The sequence below is a fragment of the Heteronotia binoei genome, chromosome 2 (assembly GCF_032191835.1).
Source record: "Heteronotia binoei isolate CCM8104 ecotype False Entrance Well chromosome 2, APGP_CSIRO_Hbin_v1, whole genome shotgun sequence".
NCBI classification, from domain to species: domain Eukaryota; kingdom Metazoa; phylum Chordata; class Lepidosauria; order Squamata; family Gekkonidae; genus Heteronotia; species Heteronotia binoei.
The window spans coordinates 73080660-73105273 of NC_083224.1; the positions used below are offsets into that span (position 1 = coordinate 73080660).

A 24614-nucleotide genomic window follows, 5' to 3' on the forward strand; every position below is an offset into this window, starting at 1 on the left:
TTGATAATTTTTTATGGCCCGCAAATGATGTTATATCCATATGGGCCTCGGCAGAAAAAAGGTTCCCCACCCCTTATATAGAATGTCATCAGATCATCTTTCTGTGAAATGAGGGAGATCAGTTGGTTTTTCTGTAGTTGTTTTTATACCTCAAGTACTGTTTTATTCACAGGAAAAATCTGTAAGTAGTAAGTGACTGTGAAACCAATCCTAGGCAGGCATACTCAGAATCCTATTCAGGTCCGTTCAATGGGGCTTACTATTCAATGTCCTTACGATTGTACTGTATCATTTAGAGATGTAGAATGCAATCTTAAGAACATTTTCCTGGGAGTAGAGCTTGCTGAATAGAATGGAGCATACTTCTAAGCAGACCTGCTTAAGATCACTAACATTATTTACTATTAGAAATAATTAGCCAGTATGATGTGATTAGGGGGAAAAAATCAACTATTCTTATAATAAACAACAAATGCAGTTTGATTCCTCTAGCAATAAAGTAATACCTAACCCACATAATCTTGATAGGTCAGTAGTGAGCACAGGTAATTTTCCTATATGTATAAAAGCTGTTTCATTTTGGCAAAACTGAGCTCCCTCATTGGTTGGGACTGCACTGCATCAACCTTTGGCCCATCAAACCATAAATGAAGAGTACTTGCGTGCCAATGGTAGAGTCTGCTCCTCTCTCCTGCCTGAGTAGCTGTTACTAGCTAGCCAAGCTGATTCTGTCAGTAAAAGGAAACCAACCTTGGTTCTGGCAGTTGCTGGCTCTCCCTACTCTCCCACTGACTGAGCTACCTGTTGCACTGCTATGCAGAGGAGAGAAAGAAAGCCTTTCCTCGATGGACTGAGGGAGGGAGGAGGAGGGAAATAGCTAGAGAAAGCCTTTCCTTTGATTGGCTGAGGGAGGAGGGAAAGAGCCAGAGAAAGCCTTCTCTTGATTGGCTCTCATCCCTCTCCTCCTCTGACAGGAACATAAGAGAAGCCATGTTGGATCAGACCAATGGCCCATCCAATCCAACACTCTGTGTCACACAGTGGCCAAAAAAATTATACACACACACACACACACACTGTGGCTAATAGCCACTGATGGACCTCTGCTTCATATTTTTACCTAACCTCCTCTTGAAGCTGTCTATGCTTGTAGCTGCCACCACCTCCTGTGGCAGTGAATTTCACATGTTAATCACCCTTTGGTGAAGAAGTACTTCCTTTTATCCGTTTTAACCTGACTGCTCAGCAATTTCATTGAATGCCCACGAGTTCTTGTATTGTGAGAAAGGGAGAAAAGTATTTCTTTCTCTACTTTCTCCATTTCATGCATTATCTTGTAAACCTCTAAAAATGTGCCCACTGGCAGCAAATCAGATATGGGGAGAGAGGATGGGAGAGAAAGCAAGACAAAGAGAGAGAGAGACTGAAGTTCTGTGCTTAAGACCAACAACGCTATCAGAGAGTGAGTGTTGGTCTGAAAGGTATCACTAAAGGTCTCTGAGGGATAATTCATAGGGGCCAGGCCTAAGTAGGGTTGCTAGTTCCAGGTTGGCGAGAAATTCCTGGAGATTCTGTGGTGGAGTTTGAGGAGAGCATAGGAGTTAGGGCTTCAGAGCGGGGTCTGTCAGACCCAGGTTCTTGCTGTGGAAGCTGACTGGGTGATTTTGGACCACTAACGGACTTGCAGCCTAACCCACCACACAAGGTTGTTGTGCAGATCACAGGGAGGAGGCGAATGATGTAAGCTGCTTTGGTCCCCTCCACACAGTGGAGAAAGACTGTTCTTTTCCTATGTAGAGGCTGCAGGGAGGGGCGAGGCAATGGATAGCTGAAGTCAGAGGGGCAGATAAAGGGAAAGAGATAGGGCTGCGAATTCCAGGTTAGGAAATTCCTGGAGATTTAAGGGGTGGAGCCTGGAGATGGTGGCGTTTGAGGAGGTGTGGGACTTCAGACAGGTACAATGCCATACACTCCACCCTCCAAACCAGCCATTTCCTCTTGGGGAACCAGCTGCCAATCTCCAGGTGAGAGCTGGAGAACACTCAGAATTACAACTGCTCTCCAGATGGCAAAGATCAGCTCCCCTTGAGGTGGGGGGAGTAGATGCCTTTACTTGCGTGGGTGGGACGACAGCAAGGGTAGGGGACCATTTGCCCTGAGCCTCTTCTAGAGCCTGTTGTATTTTTCTTCACAACAGGCCTTATTCCTAGTACAGATCTATTAATAGACAACTTTAGTAGAAAAGGATTTGGGATGTTTTATGTGTTATTTTCACCCAATGTCTCAAATGACACAGTTTACTCAAAAGATCTGGACTTACTATCTCACTTTTAATTTTCAGAAAATGTCAAAGTTAAAGCAGCTTTAAAAGTAACTTAAGATTTGTCCTGCAGCCACAAAGATGGGTTGCTTCATTACATGGGCCACAGGAGCTGCTGTAGCACACTGAGTAACGTGAAGTATGAGGCATGCAGGATGAGCCCATGCTATGAGAATCAGTTTGGTGTAGTGGTTAAGTGCATGGACTCTTATCTTGGGGAACTGGGTTTGATTCCCCACTTCTCCACTGGTACCTGCTGGAATGGCCTTGAGTCAGCTATAGCTTTTGTAGGAGTTGTCCTTGAAAGGGCAGCTGCTGTAAGAGCTCTCTTAGCCCCACCTACCTCACACGGTATCTGTTGTGGGGGGGGAGGAGGTGAAGGAGACTGTGACCGCTCTGAGACTCTGAGATTCAGAATATAGGGTGGGATATAAATCCAATATCTTATAATCTAATATCTTCCTTTTACTCAGTTTGCCAAGATTTAAAGCTGGTGGAGGAAGAAGCACAGTATGCACTTCATCTATAGAGTTTGGGGCTTCTCACCACTAGCCCAATAATGTAGAATTAAGTGACACTGCAGTGGTTCACATCAGAGATGTGGTGCTAAAAATAGAAAATTTTATTTAGAAAACTTCTAGTGCATATTTTTTCTGCAGAAGATTTTCTGTTCCTAAAAATTCATTTTTTCTTATAATATAATACTTGGCAAATTGTACTTAATTAGATTAATGAATATGGAGCATGATAAATTGCCTTTGCTTAGAGACATGAGTAAAATCATGCTTCCATACAACTTGTTTGAGCCTGCAGGCACCTTTCGAATTCTGCAATAGGGTAATGGGCACAAATACAAAATGGCTGCCACAAGAGGCACAGCCAACCTCAAAATGGCTGCTAAGAAGGTGCACCCACATACATTCCAAGTACAGGGGAGAAGAGGAGCAATTAAATACACTGGCAAAGAGGTGTGTGAGAAAATAAAACAAACACTGTGGAGACAGCTGTGCTACAATTTGTGTATCAACACTTTTCAGTGCATATTTTTATCCCTTTAAATGTATTATACTTTATTTTAAATTTTTAGAAGTACTGCCAATAAAAATAACTTCCATACAAAGTAATAAATTTGTTTGAATGCAATGCTTCAACCAGATTTGATTTTTTTCTCCTTAATCCAATATTTCAGTTAAATTACTCAGTGAAGTGGGGACATAAAATTTACGTTCATTCATTTTAAAAAGTTTTTTCAAGAGAGATTATCACCTCTGTATCAACCATCCTGACAGTTTAAACATCAGCATTCGGCCCTGTTCAGTTTAAAGCAATAGCCTGTTTCCTGATGTGCCATTCAAGTGTAAAGAACACTAGGGAGAGCTCAGTATCAAATACTTATCATTTTTCTTCTGTTTCCAGACCAAGACAAAAAGAATGAGGTCATACCTTAGAATATCAAAGTGATCTGAGTTAATTATACTCATATAGGAAGAGGGAGTTCTGTTCTTCTTCAAGAATAAACTTTTGGATGATGTTCTTGAGTGGCTTATATTGTTCAGCGGTCCAGTTTTCCTATAAAGTTAGTTTACAACGTCTGGAACAAGTTTTTCCAAGCATAGCCTAATAACACCATCAGGGCCATGGACCATCTTGCTGCATCTCCAGCCTTTTGCTTTGTTACTTATGCTGATTTGAATATACTGTAACCTGCCTGCCTCACTTATGTATGTGTATGTAGAAAGATAGATTTCATTTTGTTGCAACTGTCTATTCTTGCTTATATTAAGCCCAAATTTTTTGCCACTGTGTGACACAGAGTGTTGGACTTGATGGGCCGTTGGCCTGATCCAACATGGCTTCTCTTATGTTCTTATGTTCAAACCGCTTTTCTAAACTTTTTCATTAAAGCCTGTTGCTTTTATTGGTGTGTGCTACTGTGTGTAAAAGAGTCCAAAACCAGCCTCAGTCAAGCAATCAGAAGAGAATTTGTTCCAGTGTCCCAAGTGTGAGGACAGGAACCGGATCACCCTTGCAACAAAATGGTAGATCAAACCCCCTAGCAGTTTTGTTTACTAATTATTTATTTATTTTACAATTTAAATTTATATACTGCCCTTCTCTGAATTCACAGAGCTCAGGATGTTTAACAACAGAAACTGTACAATTTAAAATCCAGAAATCAAAATACCTAAAAATAACATCAGATGGCATCAAAACAATATGCATTACTGTCTCACAATAAGCAGAAAAAAGCAGCATGGGGGAAGGAAAGTGAAGGGAGTGTCAGGTAAGGTGGTACCCATTGCTGTCCTCAACCAAAAGTCTGGTGGAACATCTCTACCTTGCATGCCCTTGCAGGGTGCAGATGTTATTTGGCAGACAGTTCCAGCCGGACATCTTTAGGGCTAGGGGTCACCAGTAAGTTGTTTTCCGCAGAGTGCACAGCTCTTCAGGGGACAGAACAGAGTGCACAGCTCTTCAGGGGACAGAACAGAGGAAGCAGTCTCATAGATGCATGGGTTCCAGACCGCTCATGGTCTTAAAGGCCAGTACCAAAACCTTGAACCTGACCCGGTACTCCACTGGGAGCCAGTGTAGCTGGTGCAGTGCAGGTTGAATATGTGTGGTCTGTGGTGCTCCCATCAGGACCCATGCCACCATATTCTGGACCTGCTGGAGTTTCTGGATCAGTCTCAAGGGCAGGCCAGCATAAAACGAGTTATAGTAATCCAGTCTGGAGGTGACCCCTGCATGGATTACTGTGGCTAGGTCAAGGAGAGACAGGAAAGGGGCCAGTTGGTAAAATGCCAGCTTGGCAGCATTCATGAACTGGGCTACCACAGATAAGGTGGTATCCAAGACCATGCCCAAACTCTAGTCAGCTTGTACTGATATTAGAGATGTGCCATCAAGAGTGGAAAGTCAGGACCCCAATCCTGAATCCCACCCAGTCACAGATCCTTCAACTTGTTTGGATTCAGTTTCAGCCAGTTCTTCCTCAATAATGCCACCATGGCCTCCAGCCCCTCAGCCAGATTTTGTGGGGCAGTGTCTGGGCAGCCACCCATCAACAGATACTGCTGGATGTCATCAGCATACTGGTGACATTCCAGCCCAAAACTCCGTGACAGTTGGGCAAGGGGGCACATCTTGATTTTTAAACATCAGGGATAGGATTACCCTCTGAGGAACCCCATATGTTAAGGGCACCCTAGTTGATACCCTTCCCCTTAGTTCTACCCTCTGTCTCCGATCTTCAAGAAATGAGGTAAGCCACTGTAAGACTACTCCACAAATTCCTATATCAGTGTTCCAACAATAACAGCAGCTTTGGTCCAGTTGTCAATACAGATCATCCATAAGGGAGACCAATGCCATCTCCATCCCATGGCCAGGATAGAAACTGGGCTGGAACAGGTCGAGTGCCAATGTGTCATCCAGGAAGTGTTGGGAGCTGCTTGGCTACTAATCTCAGTTACCTTGCCCAGAAACAACAGATTTGAAATTGGGTGGTATACAAGTTAAAATAAATATGCTGACTTAAATTATGCTGCATTTACGGCATTGTAAAATTTCCCAATTTCACTGTTTCTGAAAACCACAGATCACTAGCTTACATGCCTCTAGAGTATTGCGAATTCCATGCTTACACTATCTAAAACCATAGGGAGACACTTACGTTGACAATCTGGAGGCTCCTTATTCCATTTAACAGTATTACTCTTCGCTAAACACAGGGTAAAAGGTGATCCTATTAATCTGTACCTAAAGAAAAAAGAAGATTTCTACTTATCTTACTGCTCGGTAGTACCTTTAATAACTCATCACTATAAAGCACACATCCTTCTATCATTAACCAAAGGAACTCTTAGCTCAGATAGTATGTTTCTGAGGATTTCTCCCACTAACACTATAGGCATGAATGAGGTTCTATCCATATTATGCCATTTTCTGTATGGTAAGATGAACAAGTTGATCTCACAAGGTCTGAGACTGTGTACATAAAAGATTTTACAGTACAAGGAGAGAAAGTCACACTCCATGGACAAAAATCCTTCTGCAGAAACATTGTTTTGGATCCAACCCATCATCTTTGTATCATGAAGTTCAGTGCAGTTGTTTCTATTCACCAGCAGCGGATAAGAAACACTTTAGATAAAACTATTCCCTATTTCTTTCTGAATCAAATTCAAGGCAAGAGCCAGTCTGGTGTAGTGGTTAAGTGTGTGGACTCCTATCTGGGAGAACCAGGGTTGATTCCCCACTCCTCCACTTGCAGCTGCTGGAATGGCCTTGGGTCAGCCATAGCTCTTGCAGAGCTGTCCTTGAAAGGGCAGCTTCTGTGAGAGCTCTCAGCCCCATCTACCTCACAGGGTGTTTGTTGTGGGGGAGGAAGATAAAGGAAATTGTGAGCCACTCTGAGACTCTGAGATTGAGTGGAGGGTGGGATATAAATCCAAAATCATATTATCTATAAATTACCTTTAAAGCCCTGAATGCTCTGAGATCAGGCTACATAAATGGTTATCTTCTCCTGTCTCACCTGATGCAAATGGAAAGGAGAAACAAAATCAGGTAACATTTGCATTTCCCCCAATCCTTAGCATTGGTTTCTTTCCTCTTTCTTCTCTTCCTCTTATTTTAAAAGGTGGTTCTAACATTTTCAGAGCTGGCTGGCTGGCTGGCATAGATTTTATGTCTGTCCCAAACTTGATGTTTTAGCTGTATTTTAGTGTTGGCGTCTGGGGGCAGCAGGTCAGATAAAGTGTGCAACCAGAGCATCTGAAATCACTCTACTCTGCAAGGTATAAAGACGAATCCAAGTGGTCTAATTCCTAATCAGTGTCTTTTTGAAAGAAATTAAAATCCAGATAGTGACAGTGAAATTCTATCTAAACCAAAATAATTTCCTCAGTGTGAATTATGCTTGTAAGAATTAATCCATCCACTCACCCAAGAATTGGATGTACTCCATCCTGAGTCTGCTTGCAGGGAGAAGAGAGAGAGAGAGAGAAAGAGAGAGAAAGAGAGAGAAAGAGAGAGAAAGAGAGAGAAAGAGAGAGAAAGAGAGAGAAAGAGAGAGAAAGAGAGAGAGAGAGAAAGAGAGAGAGAGAGAAAGAGAGAAAGAGAGAAAGAGAGAAAGAGAGAAAGAGAGAAAGAGAGAAAGAGAGAAAGAGAGAAAGAGAGAAAGAGAGAAAGAAAGAAAGAAAGAAAGAAAGAAAGAAAGAAAGAAAGAAAGAAAGAAAGAAAGAAAGAAAGAAAGAAAGAAAGAAAGAAAGAAAGAAAGAAAGAAAGAAAGTTTATACCTGGAATAAAACATTATTGGTCTTACAGCTGCCATCACGGGACAACTTTGTTTTCTCTCTCTTTCTTCCCTCTCCATTCCTCCATAAAAGAGGAACAGCAGCAGCCCCAGAGACCGAAGCAGCTCTCTATGTGTGTGTGTGTGGGGGGGAGAGTTTTGTCTTCCTGTAGAAAGCAGCCACAGAGCTGGGGGGGGGGGGGGGTGGCATATTCGCTGGTATGCTCTGGGTTCAAGAGGCTTAAGAATATACAGCACACTGACTTGTGCTTAACTATATATATTTATTTAGAGATATACAAGTTATAGTTGTCCTGGTTTACACCGGTCAAAGTGCTTCGCCAGACATACATATGATAGCAGAGGATATACTGTACAAGCTCTCCTCAGTTATATACAGATGGCTATATACACGCACCAATCAGCACACAGTGCTGAGTCATTCTGCTTAAGCACAAGTCCTCTGGGACAGAACCAGTTTGCATCTGCTAAGGGAAGCTGTCAGGAACTGTCATAGATCATGAACTGTCAGTTGCATTAGACTCCAGCCTGAAGTCTTACTAGCAAGCATATGCTGATGGGGGGGGGGGGGGAGGAAGCAAAAAGCCACTGAAGGAGCTGGGGGAGGGGCAGCAAGCTATGGTGCTGCTGCAGTAGCAGCCTTAGGAAAGGAAGCAGAAGAAGGAAGTTGCTCAGGAGACGGATTTGAGCCCTGAGAGGGCTGGATCCATCCCGCAGACCGTAGGTCTGACACCCTGACCAAGAGCAAATGTAGTCACTGTGATACTTCCTTGATGTGGGGGCTGGTCAGACTACAATTACTTTGTCAAATCCTATATGTGCTGCATCCCACCATCACAGTTGACAGAGCAAAGGCCTCTGTGATGTCCTCTCAGTTCACACCCCTTATTTCTCCTTCTGCCGTCCCCTCAAGAGCAGCCATTTCTTCACCATTCCTGGACAATCTGAGATCTCAGGTAAAATAGCCCAAAGACTTCCCAAAAGTTGGCATTAGCTTGTCATATGTAAGAAGCATCAACACAACTAATTTGGTTATGTTTTATAAGCAAAACAAAACAATCCTGGCCGCAGTCCAGCACAGAATTAAATAGACTTGAGACCACAAATTGCAATGCGTCAACACACACTGAAGTCTGTGTTACATCCTCTTTGGTTTAAAATTCCCAGGTACTTGTGAATCTTCAAACTAAAAATTAGTTAAGGAAAGTAAGTGTGCAGTAAACCTGTAGACCTTATATAAGTAGACCTTATATAAACCTGTGGGGTTTATATAATATATTCTATACTAATAAAGGAATATTGATTTGCTAATTTCCCTGCAGCTTCTTTGTGAAATATTTGACAAGAAAGCTCAGAGAACTAGAATAATAGAATCACGAAGTTGGAAGGGACCTCTAGTCCAACCATCTAGTCCAACGCCCTACACAATGCAGGAAATTCACAAATACCTCCCCCTAAATTCACAGAACACTAGATTAGAGGCAGAATTGGCAAAATATATTTTCTTAATTACTCTTTACACAGTTTATTCTTGAAATCCAAAAAAATCAGTTTGTTTGTATTGTTTTTAAGAATTTGGTGTCAGTTTCTAATTAATTCCAGATTGATCAAACAGAAATTTGAAGAGAGGAGTGGCAGGAAGAGAGGCTATGCACATTTTCAGAATTTCCCTGTGTCAATGCTCAGAGGCAAACAGTGAATACCTTTCTATCCTACTGCTAGAGCACCACCCTATGGTATGTAATATAAAACAACTGTACAGGCTGAAGTTGCAAAAAAATGCATCCTTCTTTTAAAAGAAGAAAAAAGAGAGAATCAATGGTTATATCTGAAAAAGTGAATCTTGGGAAAGCAGTTCCCCTTCCCATAATGCCACTAATTGGAGGTTTATTTTGTTAGTAGAGGAAATATACAACAGATTCTAGAAAGAGGCTCTGGGCAAGTGCACCCCATCCTTGCTGTCTTCCCACCCTTGATGTCTTCCCACCCCCCTACAACCACCCCCCCAACTACCTCTTTCTCTGGGAGAGCAGCTGTACTTCTGAGTGATCTCCAACCCTCACCTAGAAATTGGCAACAATGTTTCCTCATGATGAAATGGTTGGTTTGGAGGGTGGAATCTGTGTCATTGCACCTCTCTAAGGTCCCACCCCTCCTCAAACCCACCCTCTTCAGGCTCCACCCCTCAAATTTCCCAACCTAGAGTTGGCAACCCTACTTCCTTCCAAGTCAACCATCAACCAATCTTTATCTGGCCTCCAGCTTTCCATCTGCTTCCCCCTCCCTCCAGCCTCTTTCTCCACAGTATGAGCCAAAGCAGCTTACATCATTCTCCTTTCCCCTGTTTTGATATATACAACAGCCCTGTGAGGTAGGTTAGGCTGCAAGTCTGTGACTAGTCCAAAATGCACCCAGTCAGCTTCCACAACAAGAACATGGGTCTGGCAAACCCTGTTCTGAAGAGCTAACCTTCAGGTGGAGAATGAAGATCTGGTATCACAACTGAACTCCCCCTGGACTCTATGGCATTATATTCAGCAGAGGCCTGTCCTGTCCCCAAACTCTGGCTTTTGTAGACTCCACCATAAAATCTCCAGTTTCCCCTTGGTGTCAGACCTCTTAAATAAACATGCACATGAAATTTAAAAAAAATAAAAAACAAAAACATCTCCAGGAATTTCCTACTAACCTGGAACTGGCAGCCCTAGTTAGGATTGGGTGCAATGAGTTCTCAATGAGTCTATCTGTTTCTATTCCAGAGGAGGAGGGGGAGGAGCCCTCAGCCAATCGAGAGAAGCCTTTCTCTGGCTTTTTCCCTTCTTCACCCTCCCTCAGCCAATCAACGAAAGGCTTTCTTTTTCTCCTCTACAAAGCAGTAAAGCCAATGGGAGAGTAGGGAGAGCTAAAAACTTCCTAACCAAGGTTGGTTGCCTTTTACTGGCAGAATCAGCTTGGCTGGCTAGCAACAGCCACTCAGGCGGGAGAGAGGAACAGACTCAACCAATGGTATACAAGTACTCTTGACTGGTACTTTGACAGGCCAAAGGTTGATGGAGCTCACCCCCAACCAATGAGAGAGCTCCATTTTGCCAAGACAAAAGGACTTTTATATCTATAGGATCCTATTTCTGCATGTTTGATGACACTACTTTATTGAGATGTAAAATACCACAATCCATTTAATTACTGAAATATACTGACATTTTCCTTGCAACAGAGCCCAACTGCACATTTTACAGCTTTTTTCCAATACAAACTTTAGTAATTTAAAGCAATAAACAACAGCATTCTGCATGACTCTTCTTGATCATCTGCAGAAAATGACTTTCACCAAGCTCTCCCAAAGGTTCTATAGCTTATGACAAATTCTTTTGGTTTTATTTTTTTAAAAAATCAGATAGTTCATGGATTTGTTCTGTTCCCTAAAGTTCACCCATGCTTTGTTATCATAACAAATTTTGTAGCTCAGCTAGTACAACCTCAGTACACACCCTTCGTCACAAGTGAAATTCACTTTTGCTCGAAACAGGAGATCAGTTAGAATAACAGCTCTGCCATTTTGTGGTATTCCTGGATCGCCACATGATTTTCCTAGTGGAGAGCAAAGTTAAGAGTTAGCATGCTAGACCACAGTATGGCATTAACTGAGGAACAATTTAACACTAGCCTGAGTTCACAGGGGCATGAAGAATGCATATGATCCACCTCCCATTTCACTTGAAAATCTAGGAAATTTTATAAGCAGACATGAACACAGTGTGAGTAGCTGAGCCTGGTACTGGTGGTGATAGGAACAAATAACCTATTTTACCCACACAAGCCCTCTGATTGCAATCCAACACAGATTTTAGCATATTTAAATCAACTGAAATTAATGGACATAAGTATACTTAGTTCTATATTTTTATCTGTGTACGTAGTCTTAAACTTTCATACCGGGCAACAAATGTGTTCGCTTCTGCATCAACTTTTTCAGAATACTAGTTATTTGCGGATCATGTGTCTGTGATGTAATTCAATTTCCTAAAAACTAGAGTCATTTAAGCACTACTGCACCAATTTGTAAACTTGCACATAATACAACATACTGTATCTTTTGAAATTCTTAATGTTATAGGACATGTGGCTAGAAAATACTGTAGGCAAAAGTAGCTCTTGCAATCCTTTTAACTACAGGAACAGTATACTAACCTTTACAAAAAACAGGGACTTCTGACCAAGTGTTATTCTGAAGACAAGTTACAACTGGACTCACTCCAGGGATTCTGTCATAGCCTCGGCGACAAATATAGGTCACAGTAGTTCCAGCAGTAAAGTAACTCCTGAATGCATCTTCTGGATTTGGTTGAGCATATTTTGAACTAGTTGGTACAGAACAACTGCCTGGCAACAAACAGAAAAACAAAGACTGTGCAAGGAAAGACTATATAAGAACATTCCTTTTTGCTTTTTAAAACCCATTTCTTTGTGACAGAGCATGTTAAACAACCCATACGTCAGGAAGGTTGTTAGTGGCTTTTGTTAATATCAGAGCAGTTTGGACACTAAAAGCTGCTGGGGCCTCTTAAAATCAAAAGCTTTTTTTATGTTCTCTGGTCTGACTTGATTGTGTCTCATGCTTGGGTTGGCATCATTCAAATTTCACTAGTCCCATGGAATGTTTTTAAAAGAATGCTGCAATCTTTCAGGCATACTTTTGCACCTGGCCGATACTCCACATCTTCTCTCAGCCTGAGGGCAGGGCAGTGCATTCAAACAGAGTATGATTACATGTCACAAACATGTGACACACTTTTAATGCCCAACATGCCCCTCTGTCCCTCCTGAACCCCCTCTATATAATTTCTTGTTTTATGTATTTAAAACATTTACATGCCACCTCTTCAGAGATCTGCTTAAGGCATCTCACAAGCTAAAATCCACAAAAGATAAGATCAAAGCATTCAAAACCTAGCCAACAAAACCCAGAATATAAAAATACAATACCAAAACCCCCAAAGCATAAAACATAATGGTGTGCCATTGAGTCGCAACTAACTCATGGTAACCATGGAGTTTTCAAGGCAAAAGCTGAGCAGAGGTGTTTTGCTTGCCTTCCTCTGCATAGCAACCCCAGTCTTCCTTGGTGATCTCCAGGGCTTTTATTGTAGAAAAAGCCCAGCAGGAACTCATTTGCATATTAGGCCACACCCCCTGATGCACCAATTTTTCACGTAGGGTATTTTTGTTGAAAAAGCCCTGCAGGTACTCATTTGCATATTAGGCCACACCCCTGGCACTAAGCCAGCCAGAACTGCATTCCTGCTCAAGAAAAGCCATTGTGATCTCCCAATCAACTACTAAGTATGTCTGACCTGCTTAGCAGCCAAGTTCTGACACAATCAGGCTAGTCAGGATTATTCAGGCTGCTGGAAAAACATCTAGCAACCTAAAATATTTTCATAACATCCATTAGGCTAGAAGTAGATTGTAAACAATCAGCGAGGCCAAGTCAGACACTGCAACGACCTCTCGGAGCCCTTCCCAATAGGCACAGGTGTAAAGCAAGGCTGCGTTCTCGCGCCAACTCTCTTTACGATCTTCTTTAGCATGATGCTTCAAAGAGCCGCAGTAGATCTAGATGATGACGATGGTGTCTATATCCGCTATCGCACTGATGGCAGCCTGTTCAACCTGAGGCGACTAAAGGCTCACTCCAAGACAATGGAAAAACTCATCCAAGAGCTACTATTTGCTGATGATGCTGCACTCGTCTCCCACTCGGTATCAGCTCTGCAGCATATGACGTCCTGCTTTGCAGAGGCTGCAAGCTATTCGGCCTAGAAGTTAGTCTGAAGAAGACAGAAGTTCTCCACCAGCCTGCACCCCAGGAAGATTATCACCCTCCCTGCATGTCACGGCTGGGGCTGGGTCAGGCAAAGTCCAAGGGCAGGCCGAGGTCTGTAGCCGGTAGGCAAGAGGGTCCGAGGCGCCAAATCCGAATCACCGTCCAGGTAACGCAGGTCAGAGGTTCAGAAGCCGAAGTCAGGGAGTCCAGAAGTCAAGAGCCGAAGTCAGGGAGTCCAAAAGCCAAAGTCAAAGCCGGAGTGGATGCTAGAACATCAGGTAGATGACTAGTTGCTTCCACAAAGCCTCCTCCCAAAGCCCACAGCTATATAGCCCTCTGCTGGCTGTTGCCCATTTGGGCTAATTGCTGGCTCAGAGAGGCAGCCAGGATCCTGCTACAACTCAAGCATCCTTGCCCTTAGAAGGGCCAGAATCCTTTCAAAACTCAGGGCTCAGGGAGCGTCTTGCTTGTGAGCGTGCCGCCCTCCTCCGATCCCTGAGGTCCTGACGAAGGCAGTCACGCACACGAGCCACCCGAGAGGGTGAGGCAGGGGGGCTTGGATCTTCTCCAGCAGGAGGCAGGGGCGCTGGTGCAGGTGGCAGGGGCACAGTTTCCTCTGCAGGCTCCGCTCCTTCTGCAGAGTCCCCAGCACCCATGACACTGCATCACTGTGGGTGAATCAGTTCTGAAGACAGTCCAGCAGTTCAGCTACCTGGGGTGCATCATCTCCTCAGATGCCAAGATCGACAAGGAGATTGACAACAGGCTGGCAAAGGCAAATCGTGCATTTGGCCAACTGCACAAAAGAGTGTGGAGCAACAAGCATCTGAAAAAAGGCACAAAGATCAATGTTTACAAAGCAGTTGTGATGACAACCCTCATCTATGGCTCCGAATCGTGGGTTTTATACCGTCATCACCTGCGACTCCTTGAGCGCTTTCATCAGCGCTGCCTTCGCACCATCCTCACCATCCACTGGAGTGACTTTGTGACCAACACTGAAGTCCTCAAGAGGGCGGAGGTTACAAGCATCGAGGCACTGCTGTTGAAGATGCAGCTGCGCTGGGCAGGGCATATTTCTAGGATGGAAAACCACCGCCTTCCCAAGATTGCTCTGTATGGCGAACTTTCCACCGGCCATCGAAATAGAGGGGCACCAAAGAAGAGGTACAAGGACTCCTTGAAGAAATCCCTTGGCACCTGTCGCATCAACCATCACCAGTGGTCTGACCTAGCCTCAGATCGCAAAGCATGGAGGCACACCATCCACCAGGCTGTCTCTTCCTTTGAGAACGCACGCATAGCTGGTCTTGAGGACAAAAGGAGACTGAGGAAGAATCGCACTGCTACAGCACCAACCCCAAATCAGACTTTTCCCTGCAGCCACTGTGGCCGGATCTGCCTGTCCCGCATTGGTCTTGTCAGCCACCAGCGAGCCTGCAGCAGACGTGTACTGCAACCTTCTTAAATCTTCGTTCGCGAAGTCAAGCCGAGAGAGAGAGAGAGATTGTAAACACTAATTAAAAACTTAGCTAAGAAAGAAATGTTTTGGCACGCTGCCTAAAAGAAAATAGCATAGATGCTAGGTGAGCCTCAACAGGGAGAGCATTTTAGTCCTCAGTGTGTTTTAGAAAACCATGTTTTCTTTCTTTCTTGCCCTGGGTTCCCAGAATTCATGAGGACTATGAGAAACACCAAAATTAGCAGACAAACCCACCCCCAACAAAAAGTACTGCAAAACTGTCAGAACTAAACAAAGAAAATGGATTCAGAAAACAGCAAACATACATGTAAGATACAATGGTCAAAGTATTTTATTGTTGCAGTCATAGGCCATAACAACCCAGCAAACCCTGCAAAGTATGCAGTTTACTTCTAGCCAAAAAATTAAAACATAAAAAATACATAGCAAAATACAGTACTATGAACAAGATTTAAAACATATATAATAAAACATGACAGAATGAGACTATAACTTGGCCAAAATTCTTGTATGGGTGGTTGTAGTTATCCTCTTCCTTATTTTTATTGCTAAAAAGATGAAAGTAGCCACCTTAAGGGTAACATCTGAAATTGCATCAGCCAATAAAAATTTAATACATTCCTCTTCTGATTTAAACTTTATGAGAAATTGATTCAGCAGTTTATTTTGAATGGGTCCATAAAATAGACAGGATAGAATACAATGAATAATATCTGACTGATACCACAGGAACAAAGATGCTGGTCCACGGGTATTTTTTTGAAATCTACCCTGAAGGTACAAAGAAGGCATAGTTTGGAAACGGGTTTGGGTACAAGGAAGGCATAGTTTGGAAACGGGCTTGCCCTTCTTAAAGGGGCATACAGTGTTTCTCTTAAAGGAGATAGTGGTGAACGAATAGAGGGCATGAATCAATGCTCAAGTCCTGTGTTACTGAGGGAGGAGTTAAAATGACAAGGAAAATGACAGCACCTCCCCTCTCTCTGTTAGGATAGAATAGGGGTATTCAATGCAATGCCCCTGGGTGCCATAGTGCCTGCCAACATCTTTCCTGGTGCCTGCCAAGTGTTTTTAGAAAGTAGGCATGGCTGGGTAGGGCTTTTGACCAGAAAAGTTTTTGGTTGGCCATTGGTGATTTGATTAACTGTGGTTTTTAAAAAATACATTTATTTGGTGGTAGCAGCCACTGCTGCACAAGGATCTGCAACAGCCATTTTGTGACTGGCTGTGCCTCCTGTGGCTGCATCCACCAAGCTGTGTCAGAATTCCTAGCAAAGGTGCCAGCAGGTTCAAAAAGGCTGGGGCCCTCTGAGATAAAACTATCCCATTCCTGTATCAGCAGCTTGATAATCAAGCAAACATAATTTAAGTAAATGCTTGAAATGGAAAGACAGTTCTCTGAAGAAACACACACTTTTAAAGGGCTGAATTAGTGCTCATGTAGATAAGATTCTATCTTAAAAATACAAAGCTGCTTTAAAACAAGCAAGGCTTTTTTCAGCAGCAACACACAAGAACAGTTTCGGCTGGCTTGGTGTCAGAGGGTGTGGCCTAATATGCAAATGAGTTCCTGCTGGACTTTTTCTACAAAAAAGCCCTGAAAACAAGTCAGAGTGCCCCCCGACCCTTGCTATCTTCTGAAACTGAAACTGGTAGTAAACTTCCCAGGCTTATTACCTGAGATGCTTTACCTGCAGTCTTGAACTTGTGGCTTCTACAGGGAAAATATGTGTTCTGTCACTCTGTTATCATGTAAACATGAGCCCCTCCTCCAAGGTTCACTCTGGCCTTGATGCCAGACTCTCTGGACTTGTAGTTATGTACATGTGTCCTGCTCCACTGATGAGGGCTGCTATCTTCGGGTTCAGAAACTCTTGGGAGATTCAGGAGTGGAGCTTGGGGAGGGAAGGGACCTCTGCAGGATACAATGCCATGAAGTTCACCCTCCAAAGCAGCTACTTTCTCCAGAGGAACTGATCCCTGTAGTCTGGAGATCAGGAGATCACCACCTCAAAGGGACAAGTGTGGTATTCATCATGGACACCCCGTAACAGATGTTATGATGGTCACTTCAAAACACTGAATAATCTGTTGCAGCAAAACTTACCACATTTCTGGAAGGTAACATCCATAGCGTGAGAAATTACAGCTTTACAATACCATCTCCTGGTCTCTGAAAAGTGACTGTCTATGCAACTGTACAATGTGCAGTTTCCTGTTCATCAGAGATCCTACTTCCTTTTGCTGGCACTTATTCATAAAACCATTCTAGTTTTTCAATTTCTATGGTTTCTATATTATTGTCCATTAATTCAAAAATCTCTCAATATTTTGCCATTGTACCAATTCATGGGCACTTTTCAGGCAGAAAATAGAGATCTAGATCCTATGAATGAGTTCCACTCATGCTAGAAGCATTTCACAGCAGACACTATCTAGTGCTCATAAAACGTAATCATAAGATTCAAGCCATGGATTTGACACAAGAAAATAACATTATCCTGTAAATACAAAATAAAGCTAATTGGACACAATAATGTATAAGTGTTATGCAACCAGTAGAAAAGATGTCCCATTTTTCATAAACAGAAGATGATGTGTCATGAATGAGTACATTAAAAAATAAAGGCTTACTTTCACAAAAGTCTTCTACATCTGTCCACTGTGAATTTGAAAGGCATGTTGTAACATCTAATTTCCCATGGATATTATAGAATCCATCCAGACATTTGTAAATTACTACTGTACCAATAGGGAAGCTCACTGCATCAACATTTGTCTCACAGACTGCATTCTTTAATTTTGGAGGAGTTCCACAATCACCTATAAGAAGCAGACAATATTGATTTTAATCGGATAAACTGAGCTTTTTTAAAAAAGCATTTTATAGATTTTCATTTAATGTCAACAGCAATGCATATCACAAATACATGCCATTTCAGCTGAATGAATACATATTTCAATATTACAATAACTTAATTTATAGTTCACTCTTCAAATTTGTTACTTCTCATTCATCTTAACAAAATCTCATTCAGGGCTTTTTTAGTAGCAGGCACTCCTTTGTATATTAGGCCCTGATGTAGCCAATCCTCCTGGAGCCTACAGTAAGCCCTGTACTAAGAGCTCTGTAAGCTCCTGGAGGATTGGCTACATCAGGGGTATGTGGCCTAATATGCAAAGGAGTTCCTGCTACAAAAAAACACCTGCTCTCATTCAATCTCATGACAATTGAGACTAGGAATAAGGCCCGTGGTGGAGGTAAATACCGTGGGCTCTAGAAAGAGGCTCTGGGTGAGTGCCCTCCCAACCTGCCTGTGTTCCTACCCAGTCACCCAAGTGGAGGCATTCACTCCTCCCAATCTTGGTTAATTCCCACCCACCCAAGGCAGCTGTTTTCTGTAGGAGAACTGACTTCAGTTTTCCATATAATGATACAGAATCCACCCTGCAAAGCAGCCATTTTCTCCAGGGGAGCTGATCTCCGCCATCTGGAGAGCAGTCATAATTCTGAGTTATCTCCAGCCTTCACTTGGAGTAGGCTTCCCAATCCCCAGGTCCCAGCGGGGGATCCCCAGGTTTTACAGGCTTCCCCCCTCCCCCAGCCAGCTGGCCGGCGGGGGAAGCCCCACCCCCACAGCCATTATACACCTCCATGAATGATTCCCATAGGGAATGATGGGGAATTGATCTGCGGGTATCGGGGGCTCTGGGGGGGCTGTTTTTTTGAGGTAGAGGCACCAAATTTTCAGTATAGCATCAAGTGCCTATCCCCCCAAAAACCCCCAAGTTTCAAAAGGATTGGACCAGGGGGTCCAATTCTATGAGCCCCAAAAGAAGGTGCCCCTATCTTTCATTATTTTCTATGGAAGGAAGGCATTTTAAAAGGTGTGCTGTCCCTTTAAATGTGATGGCCAGAACTCCTTTGGAGTTCAATTCTGCTTATCACACCCTTGCTCCTGGCTCCACCCCCAAAGTCTCCTGGCTCCACCCCCAAAGTCCCCAGATATTTCTTGAGTTGGACTTGGCAACCCTAACTTGGAGATTTGCAACAGTGGTTCCCCAGGAAAAAGTTGCTAGTTTGGAGGGTGGAGTCTATGGCACTGTACCTGTCTGAGGCCCCGCCCTCTCCAGGAACCACCCCTCAAATCTCCAGGAATTTCTTAATTTGGAGTTGGCAACCTTATTGCCTTTCCAGCAGCTGTAGCAAGCAGTCAGGCTTAGGGTAGCCAACCTCCAAGTGGAGCCTAAAGATCTCCTGGTATTGCAGAATCCTGAATCTGAATTGCAGAAAACTCTCCTGAATCTCCTGAATTGCAGAAAACAGATCTCTCTCTCCCTGAAGAAAATAAATGCTTTGGAAAGTGGACTCTGTGGCATTATATTCAGCTCAGGCCTCTCCCCTCCCCAAAATCTGACTTCTGCAGACTCCACCACAAAATCTCCAGGAATTTCCCACCAACCTGGAACTGGCAGCCCTAGTCAGGACTGGGCCCAATGAGTTCTCCCTCAAAGGCCAAAAGAGATCTGGAAAGGGCCTCTTTATTGAAAGAAACACCCCCCCCCCGCCCCTGCCTTTTACTGAGAACCAAGATTGATTGCCGTTTACTGACAGAAGCAAGATTGGTTGCCTAGCAACAGCTACTGCCTAGTATAATTATATATATTTATTTATTTATTTTAAACTCACAGAAATAAGGTTTTTAATTATGTGTGTGTGTGTAGAAAAACTTAACTCTATGAATTTAAAATAAAGAATTCCTTTAAAAGTCTGAAATATGTCATTTCTGTTTGTATTTTTGAAACACTGAATAAGATAAATGAATAAAAAGAATATCATCATTTAGCCATAACATATAGAACAAACAAACAGAGAAACCAATCACACTTTTATTTGCTGTCCTTATCAGCAGCCCAAGATAGATTAGATGAACAGAGAGACAGGGCACCACAATTTACTCATATCAAAATTTTGTAAAAATCATATGTAGGAATCCTGTACACTCAGTCTCCACTACTTGGTTTTTATATAATACCCACGTAATGGAAATATCAAAAACACAGATATACCGTACATTACTCATTTGACCTCAGCCAGGCAATATTCCTTTATAGCAAGAGTTCACAACATGGTGCCTGCAGACACAATGATGCCCGTGGGCCCATGGGCACTTTCTTAATGCTTACCAAGTGATTTTAGAAACTGGGCAAGCCCAGGAGGACTTCTCCCCAGCAGGACTTCTGACTGACCGTTGGAGGTCAGATGGAGTGCTCAGTTTTTTTTAAAAAAAAGTTGCTTCAGTGGTCACTGTAGCAATGATATAAGGATCACAGCTGTACAACAAAATAAGTTGCCACCATCCTTCATCATTACCCCCTTCAAACCCCTCCAGGCCTGGGGTGGATGGGAAGACAAAAGTAAAACTTTCCTTGTGTAAGCTAACAGAGTTGCTTTCCTGCCAAGTACTACTACAGCCAAGGACCCAGTAAGGGAAAGAAAAGCTTTTTGCTTCTGTTGAAATCTCCTGGTTTCACTTCCTCTTGAACTCCACCACTGCAGCCCAGGAAGCCGAGGAGAGAGTAGCGATCTGGGTGGTGTACTGACTGCCTAATGCACTGCTAGAGAGCCTACCTGCCCTGCTGGACGTGGCATCCACCTGGGCACTGAACTTCCCCAGACTTTTAGTTCTGGGGGGATTTCAATGTCCATGTTGATGACACTGCATCCTTGCAGGCCCAGGACCTGGTGTCGTCCATCGAGACACTGGGATTCAGCCAATTTGTATCGACCCCCTGACACCAGGCCAGGCACACGCTAGATCTGATCTTCAGGGCAGGGATATTGGTGAATCTGGTAATAGCAGATACTGTTCCATGGTCAGACCACTATGCCATGAAAGTCCGGCAATTCCAGCCCTGTTTAGGCGGCGAGTGGATTTATGCTTACCCACGGAGCCAAATGGACCCAGAGCAGTTTCAGCAGGCCCTGCAGGATCCAATGCCCCCTGGTGGGTCATTAGATGAGCTTGTGCAGGACTGGTATTCCCAGCTCTCTACTGACATCAATGACATCACCCCCTGGCACCCTCTTTGCTGTCATATCAAGGCAGCTCCTTGGTATTCCTTGGATCTGCTAAGGATGAAATGACAGCTTAGACGGTTAGTGAGTGTGGCGACATCCTTGTGACGTAGAGTCCAGAACTTCTTATAGAATGTTTATGAAAGTCTATGAGAAGGCTGTGAAGTCCACTAAGAAAAATTTCTATGTGGCCTCCATAGAGTCTGTGAAGTTATGCCCAGCTCAATTATTTAGAGTGATTCAGTCTCTGACAACGTTGCCATCGAGCAACCAAAAATATAGGGATTTGGATATCAGTTCTGAGGCCTTTGCGACATATTTTGCAGATAAAATCTTGACTCTCCACCAGGACCTCCCAGTCACAGTTGATGCAGTACATGAACTGGAAGCCCCTTGGCCGTTGCACGGTCCAATACTGGACCGCTTCAGTCGACTCACATTGGAGGATGTAGACAGGATCCTTGCTGCAGTGAAGACTACTACCTGCCCCCTGGACCCGTTCATCCTGGCTTGTGAAGGCTCGCCAGGATGATGTCAGGGTTTCTCTGGGTGATATTGTTAACTTGTCCCTGACAAGTGGGACATTCCCAGAGAAATTAAAGCAGGCAGTAATTCCCTCACTGGACCTTATGGTTCTAGCTAACTACCATCCAGTTTTGAACCAATTGTTCTAGGGAAAGGTAGTTGAGAAGGTGGTGATGGAGCAGCTACAGGTTTTCCTGGATGAAACATCTGCCCTGGAACCATTCCAATCCAGCTTCCACATGGGCCAAGGGACAGACAATACTAGTTGCCCTCACAGATGACCTGAGAAGACATCTGGACCAAGGTGGGTCAGCGCTGCTGATTCTTCTCAGCCTGTCAGTAGCGTTTGACGTAGTCGACTATGATCTATTGACCCACCACCTCACCATCGCCAGAATACAGGGAGTAGCCATGCAATGGTTCTCCTCCTCCCTCTGGGGATGGGGACAAAGGGTGATGCTGGGCAAGCAGACCTCCCTGCGACACCCACTTATCTGTTTGCACAACTGAGCCAAGACAGTTTTGAACACAATCATCTGGGAAATTCTTCTGAGTCAGTCCCACTAAAATGAGGAGGAACTGTGCAATGTGGCCATTTCCCTCACATAGCTGTAAAATTCTTATCTTCCACACTAACTTTTCATCGTATGGTCATGTACACAATTCCATGGAGAAATTTAGCATTTTGAAGCAGCCTTAGAGAGGTGGATACCATGCTCACAGTCTGAAATGGCTCCTTTACATTTAAAAATAGTGGGGCTGAGAAAGAACACATGAAGTTGCCTTGAGCTGAATCTGCCATCAGTCCATCAAAGTCAATATTGTCTATTTAGACTGGGAGCAGCTCTCCAGGGTCTCAGGCACATCACCCTCCTACCTGATCCTTTTAACTGGAGATGCCAGGAACTGAACCTGGGGCTTTCTGCTCTTATCACGCAACCCCTAATGTATTGCCCAATGTAAGAAGCCTTGTGTTGCTGTGATGAGTATACATGAGCCATTCAAAAATTTCCTTTGTGTGTATCACTGTTTAAAAATGTTCATTTAATCAATAGATACTTGTCTTCAGTTTGTGATACTGATGACCTGAAGAATACTTCTTCAGGATTCACTGTCAGCAGTTCTCGTGTTGAAATGCGGTTTCCTGTAGACACTGGTACTACTCCAACTTATATAATTGTTCCATGACTTTCTCAATTTCATGGTGCTCATCAGAAATTGCTTAAGCATTGCTTCATTCAAGATGCCACTGCCAAGGGGAGGGACGGTGGCTCAGGGGAGGGACGGTGGCTCAGTGATAGAGCATCTGCTTGGGAAGCAGAAGGTCCCAGGTTCAATCCCTGGCATCTCCAAAAAAGGGTCCAGGCAAATAGGTGTGAAAAACCTCAGCTTGAGACCCTGGAGAGCCGCTGCCAGTCTGAGAAGACAATACTGACTTTGATGGACCAAGGGTCTGATTCAGTATAAGGCAGCTTCATATGATTATCAATATTTGTTGTAAGTACAGCCAAAATCCTACCAAAAGGCTACAGACTGTTACGACTCCCACGCATCAGGCTGGGCACACATTAGATCTGATCTTTGCGACCGGGATTCAAGTGAACGAAATCGCAACGGAGACGATACCATGGTCGGATCACTTAGCCCTCAAGGCTCGTATGGAGACGCTACCACAACCCTGTAAGGGCGGAGAGCCTATTTTGGCTCGCCCGCGGAGCCTGATGGACCCGGAACGGTTCCAAATGGCTCTTCGGGATCCTTGGCCCCCTGGCGATTCCCTTGATGCCCTGGTTGATGCCTGGCAAGATCGGCTATCCGGGGCAATCAACGAGATCGCACCTCGACGTCCTCTGCGCCCTCGTTCAAGGCTGGCTCCTTGGTATACCTTGGAGCTACGCCGGTTGAAACAAGGACTCCGACGACTAGAGAGGCAGTGGCGGCGCACTCGTGACGAAGCGGCGAGAACATCCTATAGAACGTTTATGAGGTCTTATGAGGTGGCAGTCAAGGCCGCGAAGAAGAAGTACTTCGCGGCCAAGATTGCGTCTGCAAATTCGCGCCCAGCACAATTGTTTAAAATAATTGGACAGTTAACCACACTGCCCCAAGGCAGACCAAACGTTAGAGAATTGGAAATAGGCTGTGAGGCTTTTGCGAAATTTTTTGCAGACAAAATCACGTCGCTCCGCCAGGACCTGCCCATCACCTTGGATACAGTATGTGAGCCCGAGGCCCTGTGCCTGTCTTCGGATTTAATCCTGGATCACTTCAACCCGCTCAGCCTGGAGGAAGTTGATGGAATTCTCTCCTCTGCACGCCCTACAACTTGCGATTTGGACCCATGCCCCTCCTGGCTAATTAAATCCTGCCTGAGGGAGCTTGAATGTCCTTTACGGGACATCATAAATAGATCCCTCTCGGAGGGGTGCTTTCCATCATCTCTAAAAGAGGCTTTGGTCCGTCCCCTCTTGAAAAAAAGTACAGCGGATCCGGCTGAATTGGCAAACTACCGACCGGTCTCTAATTTACCATTTTTAGGTAAAATTATAGAGAGGGCAGTGGCGTCACAGTTGCAGAGCTTTCTGGATGACGCTTCCATCCTAGACCCTTGCCAGTCCGGCTTTCGCCCGGGTTACGGGACGGAGACAGTACTGGTCGCCCTGGTAGATGATCTCCAACGGCACCTGGATCGGGGCGGTGTGGCGGTGCTGATGTTGTTGGACCTGTCGGCTGCGTTCGACACGGTTGACCATCGGCTACTGACCCGCCGCCTCGCCGATGTAGGGGTGAGGGGGTCTGCCTTACAGTGGCTTGCCTCCTTCCTCGAGGATCGGGGACAAAGGGTGGCAATTGGGGGCGAGCTGTCCCAGAGGCGCACACTGGATTGTGGAGTGCCTCAGGGGGCAGTTCTCTCACCAATGTTATTTAATATCTACATGCGCCCCCTTGCCCAGATTGCCAGGAGACATGGACTTGGGTGCCATCAATATGCAGATGACACCCAACTCTATCTGCTAATGGACGGCCGGCCTGACTGCGTCCCAGAGAATTTAGACCGGG

General features: G+C 44.2%; 1 protein-coding gene across 1 annotated transcript in view; it reads right to left on the reverse strand.

The window, feature by feature from the left end:
• Positions 1 to 24614, reverse strand: part of LOC132566344 (complement decay-accelerating factor-like) — a 48099-nt gene that overhangs the window by 18981 nt on the left and 4504 nt on the right. Inside the window, exons 2-5 of the mRNA XM_060231274.1 lie at positions 17585 to 17773; positions 11832 to 12023; positions 11132 to 11231; positions 5997 to 6082 (exon numbers count right to left, since the gene is read on the reverse strand). Coding sequence (XP_060087257.1) covers positions 5997 to 6082; positions 11132 to 11231; positions 11832 to 12023; positions 17585 to 17773 — 567 coding nt within the window. The remainder of the gene's footprint in view (positions 1 to 5996; positions 6083 to 11131; positions 11232 to 11831; positions 12024 to 17584; positions 17774 to 24614) is intronic.